We start from the raw sequence: 12,931 nt of genomic DNA, 5'->3' as shown, positions 1-12,931 counted from the left end.
AAGAACACAAAGAATGGCCTTCTCAGCTGCCATAGTTGCAACTCTTGCGTCATCAGAACAGGGTGTTCAACCACCGTTTCCGTTTAAAAAAACGTTTTGCACAGTTTTTGTCGGGGCTGAACGCAGCCCAGGTTTTCGCTGAGGAGCCGAGCTGGTGACACAGCAGCGCGGTGACCGATGAATTGGGATCCCTACCAAGCTTCGCCACGTCTGGCTGCCGAGGGGATGGAGGAGCTTGACAGGGTCTACAGTACGGACTCTCTGGAGCGGTTTTAGCAAGCCGAAACTAACTGGGGCCTCTCAGTGCTTCTACCCGTTTGAAGTGAGAACACAGGAGGATTCTGGCTCCACACGGAGGCTATAGAATCTAGCGGACGTGTTAGGGGTCGCCCAGCCCGCAGCTCTACAAATATCTGTCAGCGAGGCACCACGAGCCAGCGCCCAAGAGGATGCAACACTTCTAGTAGAGTGAGCTCTCATCCTGAACGGGCAGGGCACACCCTGTGCCTGATAAGCCAGGGTGATAGCATCCGATATCCAGTGGGCCATCCTCTGCTTAGAGATGGCATTCCCCTTCTGCCGGCCTCCGTAACAGACAAAGAGCTGGTCTGAGGTCCTAAAGCTTTGTGTCCGGTCTACGTAGCATCTCAAGGCTCGGACGGGACAAAGCAAAGCTAGGGCTTCTCTCTCATCTGCTCTCTCTCTCTCTCTCTCTAGAAACATGTTAGCAGCATGCTAATTAATGCTAGCAATGTGCTATAATCATATTAGCCATGTACAAACCTACACAAAATACTAGCAACATATTAAAACATGTTAGAAACATGAGAATTCATGTTAGCAACATGATAAATGTTCTGACAGCATACTAAACATGTTAGAAACATGCTGATTCATGCTAAAAACATGTTAAAGTATACAAGCAACATGTTAACATAGTGTTAATTTAGGCTAGCAGCAAGATACTAATTAATGTTAGCAACATGGTAAAACATGTTAGCCATGTCTGAAATACTGTATGCTAACAATGTTCTTAAAAAAAAAAAACTAAAACACCTGTCACACCTTTTTTATTATAAGGAATTAATATAGATAAATATATAGCATATTATGATATTATAATATATTATAATAATATTATTATAGTAAATTATATATATATATAGAGAGAGAGAGAGAGAGAGAGAGAGTACATAATTACACATATTAACTATAATAAACAACAGTTTTATGTTTTCGTATATTACTGTATATCCTATTAAAAATAACATGTTAGAATTGACTAATAAATTCCAGAAGCTCTAAAAAAACCTTTATTGTGAAGTTCAAATCGTATCAGTCGTATCAATATTGATTTGTCCTGCCATGTAACACTTCCTCATTAAATTTTGTGCTTAATTTTTTTCACAATTTCCATTTATGCCCTTTACTGGAAATTGTGGTGGCTGCTGACACTAAATTTGGAAGCGATTAATTTGGAAAATTAAATTAAATATTTTGGCCTTTGGATCAATGTAGCCAAATTTAAATAAGTTCTATTTTACTTCGCCATAAATGCTCGTCAGTACATTACTGTCTTTGATCATATTTCAAATACAGAAGAATTATGAAATTATATATAAATATGTACTTACTGCTTAAATAGGCAAACAAAACACTTAGCTAATTGCATTTAAAAATTAATTTAAACTGTAAAACATTTTAATGTAATTATTAAACGCAAGTAAATATATTAAATATATAATACAAAAACATTAAATTAAGGTGGTTCTTATATATTTTAAAGTATGTTAGCCTACATTATATCAAAATGTGCTAAAGTATATGCTAAAGTCATGGTTTTCAGAGTGAAAAATACTTGAAATATCACCAAGAAGGCAAAAGTCAAGGTTTCTTCCCCTTCCAGGGAGTGACAGTTTGTATAATTCATATTCGTCTTGAATGACGCTGCAGTTACAGGAGACTGCTAATCTATGGTAACGTTTGGTTAGGGCATTGTTTGTAAGTGTGTATTCAGAATAAAGGTCGTGTAAGATGTTGTCGAGCAGCCTGGTGCTGTGCGTGTAAAGGCAGGCTTGTTATTAACATCAAGTGACAGAAAATGGTTCAAGTGTTTAGTTCCATATCAGTTGGATAAACCTTATAAAGGAACATATACCTAACTCGTTCATTTCAAGTTTGTTTGGTATGTTTCATCTGTTTTTATTGTAGCCTACTGCACTTTGGTCTACAATGTAGTGAACTTTGGACTCTTCAAAGAAGATTCAGTCCAAACAACATTGGACCCCATTGACTTTCATTGTATTTTTCAAAATACCTTCTTTAGAAGAAAGAAAGCCCTACAGAGGTTTGTAATGCCATGAGGGTGAGTAAATAATGACAGAACTGTAATTTTTAATTCCTTTAATGGTCTAGTCCTTCAGTATCAAGAGGGAGCCGAAGTTTTTTTATGGCTCGTAATCTTTGAAATTGTAGTAAATCAGCTCAAAATGGAAATATTTATGACTAATTATAACTCGTTATGATTAATAATAAATATTTAGAAAGGGTCTCTTAAGCCATAAAACCCCAAAGATCATGCATGATTCTACGCAGACGCTACAAAATAGTCTTCCTGATGGGATTTCCCTGTTTCTGTCAAGACAGAAGACTCATCCATTTATCCTGGTATACATCTACTCTATCATTGTCAGGCTGTTTATTTATTCAGTTGGTCGAGTTATTAAGGGATTTTGTGTTTTAAATTTGTGGTGTTTGCTAAGGCAAGCTTTGCTCTTTTATGGGGATATGAAAAGAACAGAACCCTAATCCTCAGCATTAAGCTTTGGCACAATATTCCCACTCACACTGTTTGTGCTCCAGACAATGATCTCTTAGTTCTTTTGGGAAGGTGGGCCATTAAGTCACTTACAGTACAGTTTCCATATGTATACACTGTATAGACTTATTCAAACATTTGCTGGTAGCCATTGACTTCCATAATATAACTTTTTCCTTACTAGGGAAGTCAATGGCTACCAGCAAATGTTTTCTTACCAACATTCTTTAAAATATCTTCTTTTCTTCGGCACAACCTTTAGCGTTCTCTCATTTTTTTGTGTGTAAATTCATTTGGGGTTTAGAGAATTTATATGTGTTTTTACACATTAATTTCACATGTCTAGTATAAATATGTGGTCTTGTTTGTATACACTTTTTTATTTACCCTGAAAGAATGGAAGTGAAATGTGACAACATGCCCCATATGGACACGTTGTAGCAGGTTGTAACATGTGAGGGTTACATTATAACATGGGTCACGTTATAACATGACCAAACACAACTGTACGGCATAGTTAAAAACAATGTGAGCAAATAAATGAAGAAACACATTTAGAGACACTCAGAAAAACACAGCTCTCGCAGAACAAGAGCCAGTAAGAATGCTTAAAATTTCTTGAAATAATAATTTCTGATTATTGAAGTTCTTTCTCTCAGTCTTTATTCACCTCTTTCTCATGGTTTCCCAACATAATTCATAAAAGTTATTTCATAATTCATAAGACTCCATGGAATAACAGCTCTGATAGCTGGGCATGTTGTAACACCTGTGATCTGATCTGCTAAATTACAGATTGGAACAATTTCAAATTAAGAACTACTAAAAACTGAGAAAAACATGTAACTCCAGTAAGAAAGTCTTCAGTGATATCTTTCAAAGGTTTTTTTTTGTGTTTGTGTGTTTTGGCACATTTTTCTTCTATTTATATGGTTGATATAGCAACTAGTAACATAAAAAAAAAGTTTTGTCATGCTCGCATGTGTGGCGCACCTTCAATCGAAACATGACCGAAAAGCACCATTAGCTTAGGCGAAACAGATTCAGCATACGCTCTATAGTGTGTACTGTATTTGTGTTAGCACTCTGGAGAGCATCAGAGGTTTCTGTACAGAGGTATCTACAACATGTTTTTGCAGTGTTGATCAATGTAGCCAATTTACATTACATTTACATTTAATAATTTAGCAGACGCTTTTATCCAAAGCGACTTACAAATGAGAACAATAGAAGCAATCAGACCAACGAGAGAACAACAACAGTATACATGTGCCATGACAAGTCTCCGTTAGTCTAGCACAGTACACGTAACTAGAGTTTTTTTTTTTTTAAATTTTTTTTTTAAATAATAGAATGGAATAGAATAGGTAAATGCTAGTATTAGTTGGTCAGATGCTGGCGAAAAAGATGTGTCTTTAGATGTTTTTTGAAAATGGCTAAAGACTCAGCTGTTCGAATTGAGATTGGGAGGTCATTCCACCAGCTGGGCACAGTCCAGGAAAAGGTCCGTGAGAGTGATTTTGAGCCTCTTTGTTCAGGTCCAATACAAGGAGAGGGAGACTCAATCAAGCTAATTAAAGGAGAAACTCCAAAGGCTGCTGAAAATTTACTAGCTGTACAAGGAGTAAGAGTACGAGAAGCAATAGAAGAAGAAACATTCATAATCTGAGTACTACATGGGAAAGTAGGGCTAAAAAAGACAGTCTTGTGGTCAGAGAAAACAGTGTCTGCAATTTTCAACCCACTAACTGAAAACCCCAAAGATAATACAAGGTCAAGAGTATGACCACGCTCATGTGTTGGACCAGAAACACACTGTAAAAGATCAAATGACTCTAATAAATGTAAAAACTCACTAACCAGGGGCTTTGAAGGGCAACAAACATGTATGTTGAAATCCCCCAAAATGAAAATATTGTCAAAAGAAGGGACAATAATAGATAAAAATTCAGAAAACTCCCACCAGCTGGGCACAGTCCAGGAAAAGGACCGTGAGAGTGATTTAGTAACGTGAGCTTTTTTAGGCTCATTGAAGACCACTCTCGCTGCTGCATTCTGGATCAGTTGCAAAGGCTTGATAGTGCATGCAGGAAGGCCTGCCAAGTAGGGGCCTGGTGATTTCAACCGACTGCCCGAGGCCAGCATAAAAAGACGGCTTGTGCGTCGTCACGAAAGCTTATTAATTGCAAGTGTTTTAAGCCTTACCAATTTAAACATTCAAAACAGTTTAAAGCATTCAAACACAAAACGTGGAAAAACTCAACTGAGAGTTCGCGCACCGAGTTCGGTGCGCACACAGAGAGCAAACACCAAACCGAGCTCTTCTTCGTTTCCTCCCATGCCTGAATGAACAAATACACCTCGCCAGTTTAAACATACAAGCACAAAAAGACATGAAAAGGTTAATTCAGCACCTGCGCGCTGTTTTGTCCGTACAGTGTGCATGCAGAGAGCCGCGTCTACAGACCTTAAACACCGAATTGAGTTTTGTCTCTTCTTGCTCTTGAAGCGACAAATACATACACAATTGTCACAATACATGTCTTTGCGAGTATCCTCGAAAAAATGGTCGGTTATGTCTTAAGTGAACGTAAACAGTTGAGAAAGAAAGAAATGGAATGTGTGTCATTATATTGGATGTATTATCTCTTAAAGTGGCCGCGCCTAATTTACTAGCTGCTGTCAGTGTTGTCACTGTCCTTAATGTTAATCCAAGAAATTAAATAGGAGAAAATCACTCACTGCTCTTTACTGAATTACTTTGTAGTTTTAACAAGAATTAATCTATATTTCATTTATACAGTGAATACTATGCAATGCTATTTTACATTTCATTATTCGGTTTCTGTACCTGGACACCTACAAACTTGGAAAAAAAAACGTAAACATTGTTTCATTTGTATCTTTGTTCTATTTATTTATTTGTGCTATTTACAGAAAAAAAAAAGACAAAATCACTCACTGCTCTTGACTGAATTACTTTTGTAGTTTTAACAAGAATTAATCTATATTTAATTTATACAGTGAAGACTATGCAATGCTATTTACATTTGATTATTCAGTTTCTGTACCTGGACACCTACAAACTTGAAAAAACTTAAACATGGATTTATTTGTTTATTTGTGCTATTTACACAATTTCAAACAGGGCCCACTGGTACAACCTGCACCGGAGCTCCGCAAACCCCGCTACGGCCCTGTACACCAATTGGTCTGCTTCAAGTCGAACACACAGCTTCTGCTGCCACCTTATGACAATAGATTTACACTTCAAATTAGCCAGATTGGTTGTTGTCCAGGAGGTTGTTCTGTGTGAGAAACATGGAGAATTGGTTGAACACAACTCGCTCAAGTGTCTTTGCAATGAATGGAAGAAGGGATACCGGTCTGTAGTTTTCTAAAAGTGCTTGATTTAGAGAGGGTTTTTTAAGCAGTGGGGTTACCCTAGCCTGCTTAAATGCTGTGGGAAATGTACCAGTGTGAAGAGAGGTGTTGATAATTTGAGTAAGCGAAGGTATGACTGAAGAAGAAATGGCCTGAAGGAGGTCAGTGGGGATTGGATCAAGTGGACAAGTAGTAGGATGATTGGAAAGGATACGTTTGGAAACATCCGTCTCCGACAGTGGAGAGAAAGTCAATTACAGACATACCTGTTGATTTCTTGAATGCAATGGCCAATCAGAGGTGTTTAAGTCAAAATCCACTCAATATGGCTCAAAACGCCTGAGTTTTTTGTTCAGTGTGGAGTTTTGCATGCTCGTCATTAAAACAAAGTGTAGACCAGATGTAAGATATTCATTGTGTTGTGTACTGTGTAGATCACTAAAGTGACAGATTTGAGTGGTTATAAAGGGAGCGGTGTTGGTGCACTTTCTAGGCTAAATTATTCAGGCATAATTTGAATGAATTAAAATTGTTCCCTTTCATGGGAACTTCGAACTGCGTCCTCTAGGGGTCGCTATGGGGAACGCCTCGTCGTGACCCGTGTCTGAAGCATACATTGAAAAAACACCAACTCGTTGGCCGGCGACAGCCATGACGTCACTACCAGTGCGACTATAGTATAAATAGGCACCGGGAGCACACATCATTCTCTTCTTCGTCTTCATTGACTGTTTTGTTTGAAGCGTGCATTTCTGTGGTAAGAGCGATCTCTATTCATCTCATTATGGCGAGCACTAGCAAAGTGTTTAAGGATGTGTGCATCCGTGTTGACGTTGTTTAACATCTGATGACACACACGATCTATGCGTTATTTGTTTGGGCGAAGAGCACGCACGCGATGTCTCCGAGGGGGCAATCGGCGTGCACTGCAAGCGTTTTTTCCAAGGGAAAAAGCTCCGCTCTCATTTGTCTCTGGACGCAGTGTCTCGTTCCCTACTCAGGGAACCATGGTTACATAAGTAACCTGAGACGTTTTTCATGCTGCTAAGAGGACCTGTGGCCACATGCACGTTGCAAATCAATCCACATATAAATGCGAGATTCACTCTCGAAATTACAATGCTTGACATGTAATAATAACCATAGCTATAGATGGGACAGAAATAATAAATGCCAAAATAGATTATTACGGCCACAGCACTAATTTCAGAAGCACCCTTACTGATTGATTAACTGTAATGAAGCAAAATATCTAATGTTAATTTATATAGCTACTCAACTTTGGAAGAAGTTGCTCAGGAAACCTAAATCCAGTAGTAAACCACTTACTTCAAATATGATGCACACTGGATGAAAAGTGCCATGTTATCACGTTCAAGGCAAAAGTCCAACATCTAATCACCGAATCTAATCACCTTACAGGCAAAAAGTTTGCTGGGTTTCAATGAGTTTTTGCTGTAAAAAAACATGTATCTCTCTAAATGAAGCATAGACTTTATTCAGTCCACAGAAAGACAAATGTATTACTGAAAAATGTCTATACACACTTTTCCATCCGAGGTTCAAGTCATTGTACATTAACAATGATGCGAGACAAATATTATGTGCATCTCGTGCAATGTGCGATCAACTTTGAACTTATTCTTCTGTATCTTGCAACCAACGTTAATATTCTCTTATTATTGAACATTTATAAATTAACAGTGTGCCACCCTGGATTCGCCACTGGCTCCGTCACTGATCCTATCTTACCAAAATATTCCAGAATGCCATTATTCATTACATATTTTGACTGGCAAATTAATTAGTATTATAATTACAATAATACATGTACCTTTAATCGGTAGAGATGCCAGACTGATGAGATGGGCTCTTCCCAATGTTTCTTCCTATCTACTTTAACATCTCAGGTTATGAGTTTTTCCACTGTTGTCTTTGGCTGTTTCGCTGTGGGATTCATAAGGAAAGCTGCTTTGCAATGATTTGGCTATAAATACATTTTTTATTAAACTGAGTAAGAGTTTTAGCAGCGTTTTAATAAGTGCAAAAGTCGATGAGTTATTAGGTAATGTGGAGAAAAGCAGTGCCTGAGGATGTTACTCTGTTAAACACCATGAATCACATCATCTAAAGCTGAGTAGCCAATCCTGCTCCTGGAGGGCCAACATCCTGAAGAGTTTAGCTCCAACTTGCCCCAAGCACACTTGGCTGGAAGTTTCTAGTGATCAGGTGTGTTTAATCAGCCTGGTCTCATGTTTATACGTAGGTATTAATACGTAACATTTACAAGCACAAAACGTACACTTTTGTACGTTTTTATTAATGCTAAAATGCCGTAAAACCTGTCGTTTGGATCGGGAAAATTATCTGGATAACATTTTTATTTGTACGTTTAGATGCTGAAAATACGTCAGTATTGTACGTTTTAGTGCCTGTAAAAACGTAAGTAAATGTACGTTTTATAGATCCACGTGTTACGTAAAATACATACGAATTATCATGAGATCACGTTGGTTTAATTGGGGCTATACCCATCACATCTCAAATTATATGTTTGTGATCAATAACATTCTGTGGATTTTTGGAATACAATTGCCTACTCTTTTACTTGATATGGCTATTTTCATAACTAGAATTTTATGTATTCTAAATATACAATTACATAATATTTGTGTATTTTTTCTAATATTTTCAGAATTATTTTCCCACAGTATTGGAATGGTGAGATGAATTAAAAGTGCTGTTTTACATATTCAGGTAGTGGATGTAGTTCAGAAGAGTACATCACTTTCTCAAAAGCGTCCGGTAAGTTCCTCACAGAAAATACACACGTGTCACAGTGTCTGTATGTACTAACCATAAAAATCAAGTTTTTAATAGTCATGCTCATTATCTTTTGTCAGTGCTGAGGTGTGCACACAGATAATTACTGTAGTACCGCAGATAATGTGCATGTGAATTTTTTTCTGGTATGAGGCAGTTAACTGACAAATATCTAGCCTGTAAACAATCTAAATATAAAACAATTAAACCCATGTGATCAGAAAACACAGGCGTATCTTTTTCCATTTTTCCCCCAACCCCTTTTGTCTCCAAGGCTATTCCGTGTCCACAACAATATTTGAAGACCCTTTTCCACTTGTTTGTGATTTATTGGAATGCAATTTTACTTATAATATATTTTAGCGCTTGGCATAACTAGAACAATTATCATAAAAATAAGTATTAATAAAATGTATGAAATGTCCATGGAGTTAAAGGATTTTATTTAGACTTTTTTAGAATTAGAAATCACACTTTTATAATTATTTATAAGGGGGGAAACTGAGGGGGTGAATTAAAATAAGTTTGACTTGTTTAGCTTATTTTATTGCTTGTCTTTGTTTTAAATCTTTTTAAGTGAACTTGAAGACCTCTTAAAAGTTTACTGAGGTCCCCTGGTTGAGAACCACTGTCTTATACTATAGACATGGACACTTCTAACTGCAGAGTAACATTTTTCTCTCGATTTTTATTTTTTATTTTAAAGGAATAGTTCCCCCATAAAGAAAATTTGTTGAAAAATGACTCACCCTCAGGCCATCCAAGATGTAGATAAGTTTGATTCTTCATCAGATTTGTAGAAATGTAGCATTCCGTCACTGTCTCAGCAATGGATGCTCTGCAGTGAATGGGTGCCGTCAGAATGAGAGTCTAAACAGCTGATAAAAACATCACAATAATCCACAAGTAATCCAAACCACTCCACTCCACTCCATCAGTTAATGTTTGAGAAGACATGTTTGGAAAAAAAATAATCTTTTAAACTGTCGTTTCTGGCCAAAATACGAGACCATCTCCTGTACTCAGGTGACTGTGATCGGGTAATTATCCTGGATGGTGACTGAAGTGACTGTGATGAATCCCTGACATTCAGACAAGATGACTTTTTCACTAAAGAAAGCAATATTCTCGATTTGTATCGACTTGTATATTAGCTGGAAACAACAGTTTGCAGTGAAAAATGTTTTAACGTTGGATTTCTTTCTTTGAAACAGCAGCTTTTCACTTCATAAGACATTAACTGATGGACTGGAGTGGTGTGGATTACTTGTGGATTATTGTGATGTTTTTATCAGCTGTTTGGACTCTCATTCTGACGGCACCCATTCACTGCAGAGTATCCATTGCTGAGACAGTGACGGAATGCTACATTTCTCCAAATCTGTTATGACGAAAAAACAAACTCATCTACATCATTGATGAGGAGGAGTACGTTTTCAGCAAATTTTCACTTTTGATTAAACTATTGGGTTTTTACAAAATACTTTTCATGTAGTGGCTCACTTAAAATACCCTGAAAAATTAACAACATACAATGACAAAATAAAGATAAAGCTGCGATAAAAACATGAAAACACATTTCCACTCAGCCTATGTTGAGCATTCCTACAAAAAAAAATCTGAAGTAGCATATATAAAAACAAAAAAGAAATGTGAAATGCAAGCTCACAACAGTGGTGTTGATGGTGATTGCCAGAGCATTGCTGTGTGTTAGGGTGTTATGGGTGGTTACTAGGAAAATGTAAAAGAAATAGGCCCATTTTCAGACCAATTTTCACATCCTATCACACTCTTGTGCTACATAGCATGCGCCTTGAGACATAGTTCACGTCCTCCTCAGATAAATGTGTTAGTAAATACAGGCCCAGGCTTGAAACAGACTTGTAGTGAGCATTGTTTGCATATAGGTAGCAGCCAAAAGTGCTCATTTTCACTTGACAGATGGCAAGCCGAGCTGCCAGTTTGTCTTCTTTTAGCAGAAGGGAAAACTGCGGTGAAAGCTCACTCGCTGTTTGTAGCCACTCCCAGGCTGCTGCCCTGAAGGGTTTTTGTGTTGATAGATGACTCATTGTATTCCCACACACAAACACACACGTCCACATCGATGCACAAAAAGGTGTGTGATGCAGTCTCGTTTTACATGTAATCCCAGTTAAGGTGATAGCCACAGGTGCATTTGGAGAGCACTTGCAAACAGGAGCGCAGCAGAATGACGAAGAGCACTTTATTCCTGATTCTACTTGCCGTGAGTAACCTTTTATTCAATGAGTCAACTTTAATCGTCATTGTTAATCATTTTATTAACAATGGTGACTGATCTTTAATCTAATTTAGTCTGTATTGTATCCTCCAGTCACTTTTTGATAAAGTGTTGAAAATTGTCTATTTTTAGAAATTTAGAAATCACAATAAACCAGAAAAATAATATGCGAATGATAAGAAGTGATGCTAAAAGTATGAGTGCAGACATATCTGTACATGCAGAATCAAGTTAATTAAACAACATTTAAGAGAAATACTACAATTCTATGTATAAATAAAACATTAAATGAATCCGAAATTCAGGATGTACGTCAGATCTGTGGGAAATATAATACTGGCGATCACAAAGGAAGAGTGTCGTGGTTTAGCATGCAGTAGATAGAGTGCACTAGGTACAAAGAGTCATATGTATGTTGAGGAGGAACTATATTATGGTCAAACGTGGAACAGATTAATCCATGGTTTATGAAACACATTTGCTATTCTTATCAATTGACATTTCTATAGTGACAGATAACGTTTTTAAGTGATTTGTTTACCTGTGATTTTGCTTCATTTTGTTTTCCATAGTTAGTGCAGTGTCCGTTTCACTTTGAGTGGTTTTAATTTATGAGTTAGCTACCATGCTTTTCTTCTAAAGACTTCTACACTTTTAGAAATAAAGGTTATTGGCATTGTGATGATTCCACGAAGAACATTTAACATCCGTGGAATCTTTCCAAAAAGTAGTATACTTCAAGTGTATTTTATTAAGTATACTTAAGTAAAGTTCAAGTATATTTTTAAGTATACTTTATGTAGCAAGTATACAAATATCAGTACTAGTAGTATACTTGTAAGTGCACTATTTCATCTCAGTAAACTACTAGTTTAGTAGTTTATACTGCAGTATAATTTTTTTTAAGTGAACTTTACATCATACTTTAAGTATACTACTATGTCTCTATTTAGGTACTGATTTGTGTATATTTTGTTATATGAATATCTGAACATACAAAACATCAAAAGAAAGAGCAGGGTATCTGCTTGTAAACAAAAACATTTTATTCTAGCTTCATGCATTCTTTTTTATAAACACTTGAATGTCGGTAATTTTCATTAAAAAAAATCAAATAAATAAAGAAAGAATGATAATCAAAACGTAGATAAAGTCAACCAACACCCCAAAGCTTGACAGTCATTATTAGGCCCTACCTCTTCATGGGTCGACATTTGATTCCATAACGTTACACAGTTTTGATGCTGTTTTATGTCTGATGATCGTGCTAGATTACATGTGGAAGCATCTGTTGTTTTGGTTTCTTCTTCGCTTGTGTTTTGGAAATTCTGTACAGAAGGTGTGTAATAGCGCCCCCTACCGTATAACAATGAAAACATGGATTCCCGTAGCTCAAAAAAACCCACAAAACCAGTCATAAGGGTCAATTTTTCGAAATTTTGATTTATACATAATCTGAAAGCTGAATAAATAAGCTTCCATTGATGTATGTTTTGTTAGGATAGGACAATATCTGGCTGAGATACAACTACTTGAAAATCTGGAATCTGAGGGTGCAAAAAAATAAAAATATTGAGAAATCGCCTTTAAAGTTGTCCAAATGAAGTTCTTAGCAATGCATAGTACTAATCAAAAATTAAGTTTTG

At 36.7% G+C, this 12,931-nt stretch overlaps 1 protein-coding gene across 3 annotated transcripts in view; it reads left to right on the top strand.

Annotated features, from left to right (window-relative positions):
• Window positions 1-11,158: 11,158 nt before the first annotated feature.
• cdh26.1 (cadherin 26, tandem duplicate 1) overlaps window positions 11,159-12,931 on the top strand; it is a 26,244-nt gene continuing 24,471 nt past the window's right edge. For all 3 annotated transcript variants that reach the window (XM_016484566.1, XM_016484565.1, XM_016484563.1), the window contains exon 1: window positions 11,159-11,270. In XM_016484566.1, the coding sequence (XP_016340052.1) occupies window positions 11,235-11,270 (36 nt within the window). In that variant the 5' untranslated portion in view covers window positions 11,159-11,234. The remainder of the gene's footprint in view (window positions 11,271-12,931) is intronic.

The sequence above is a fragment of the Sinocyclocheilus anshuiensis genome, unplaced genomic scaffold (genome assembly GCF_001515605.1).
Source record: "Sinocyclocheilus anshuiensis isolate Anshui unplaced genomic scaffold, SAMN03320099.WGS_v1.1 scaffold1857, whole genome shotgun sequence".
Taxonomy (NCBI): domain Eukaryota; kingdom Metazoa; phylum Chordata; class Actinopteri; order Cypriniformes; family Cyprinidae; genus Sinocyclocheilus; species Sinocyclocheilus anshuiensis.
This window is presented reverse-complemented; position numbering and strand designations above follow the sequence as displayed.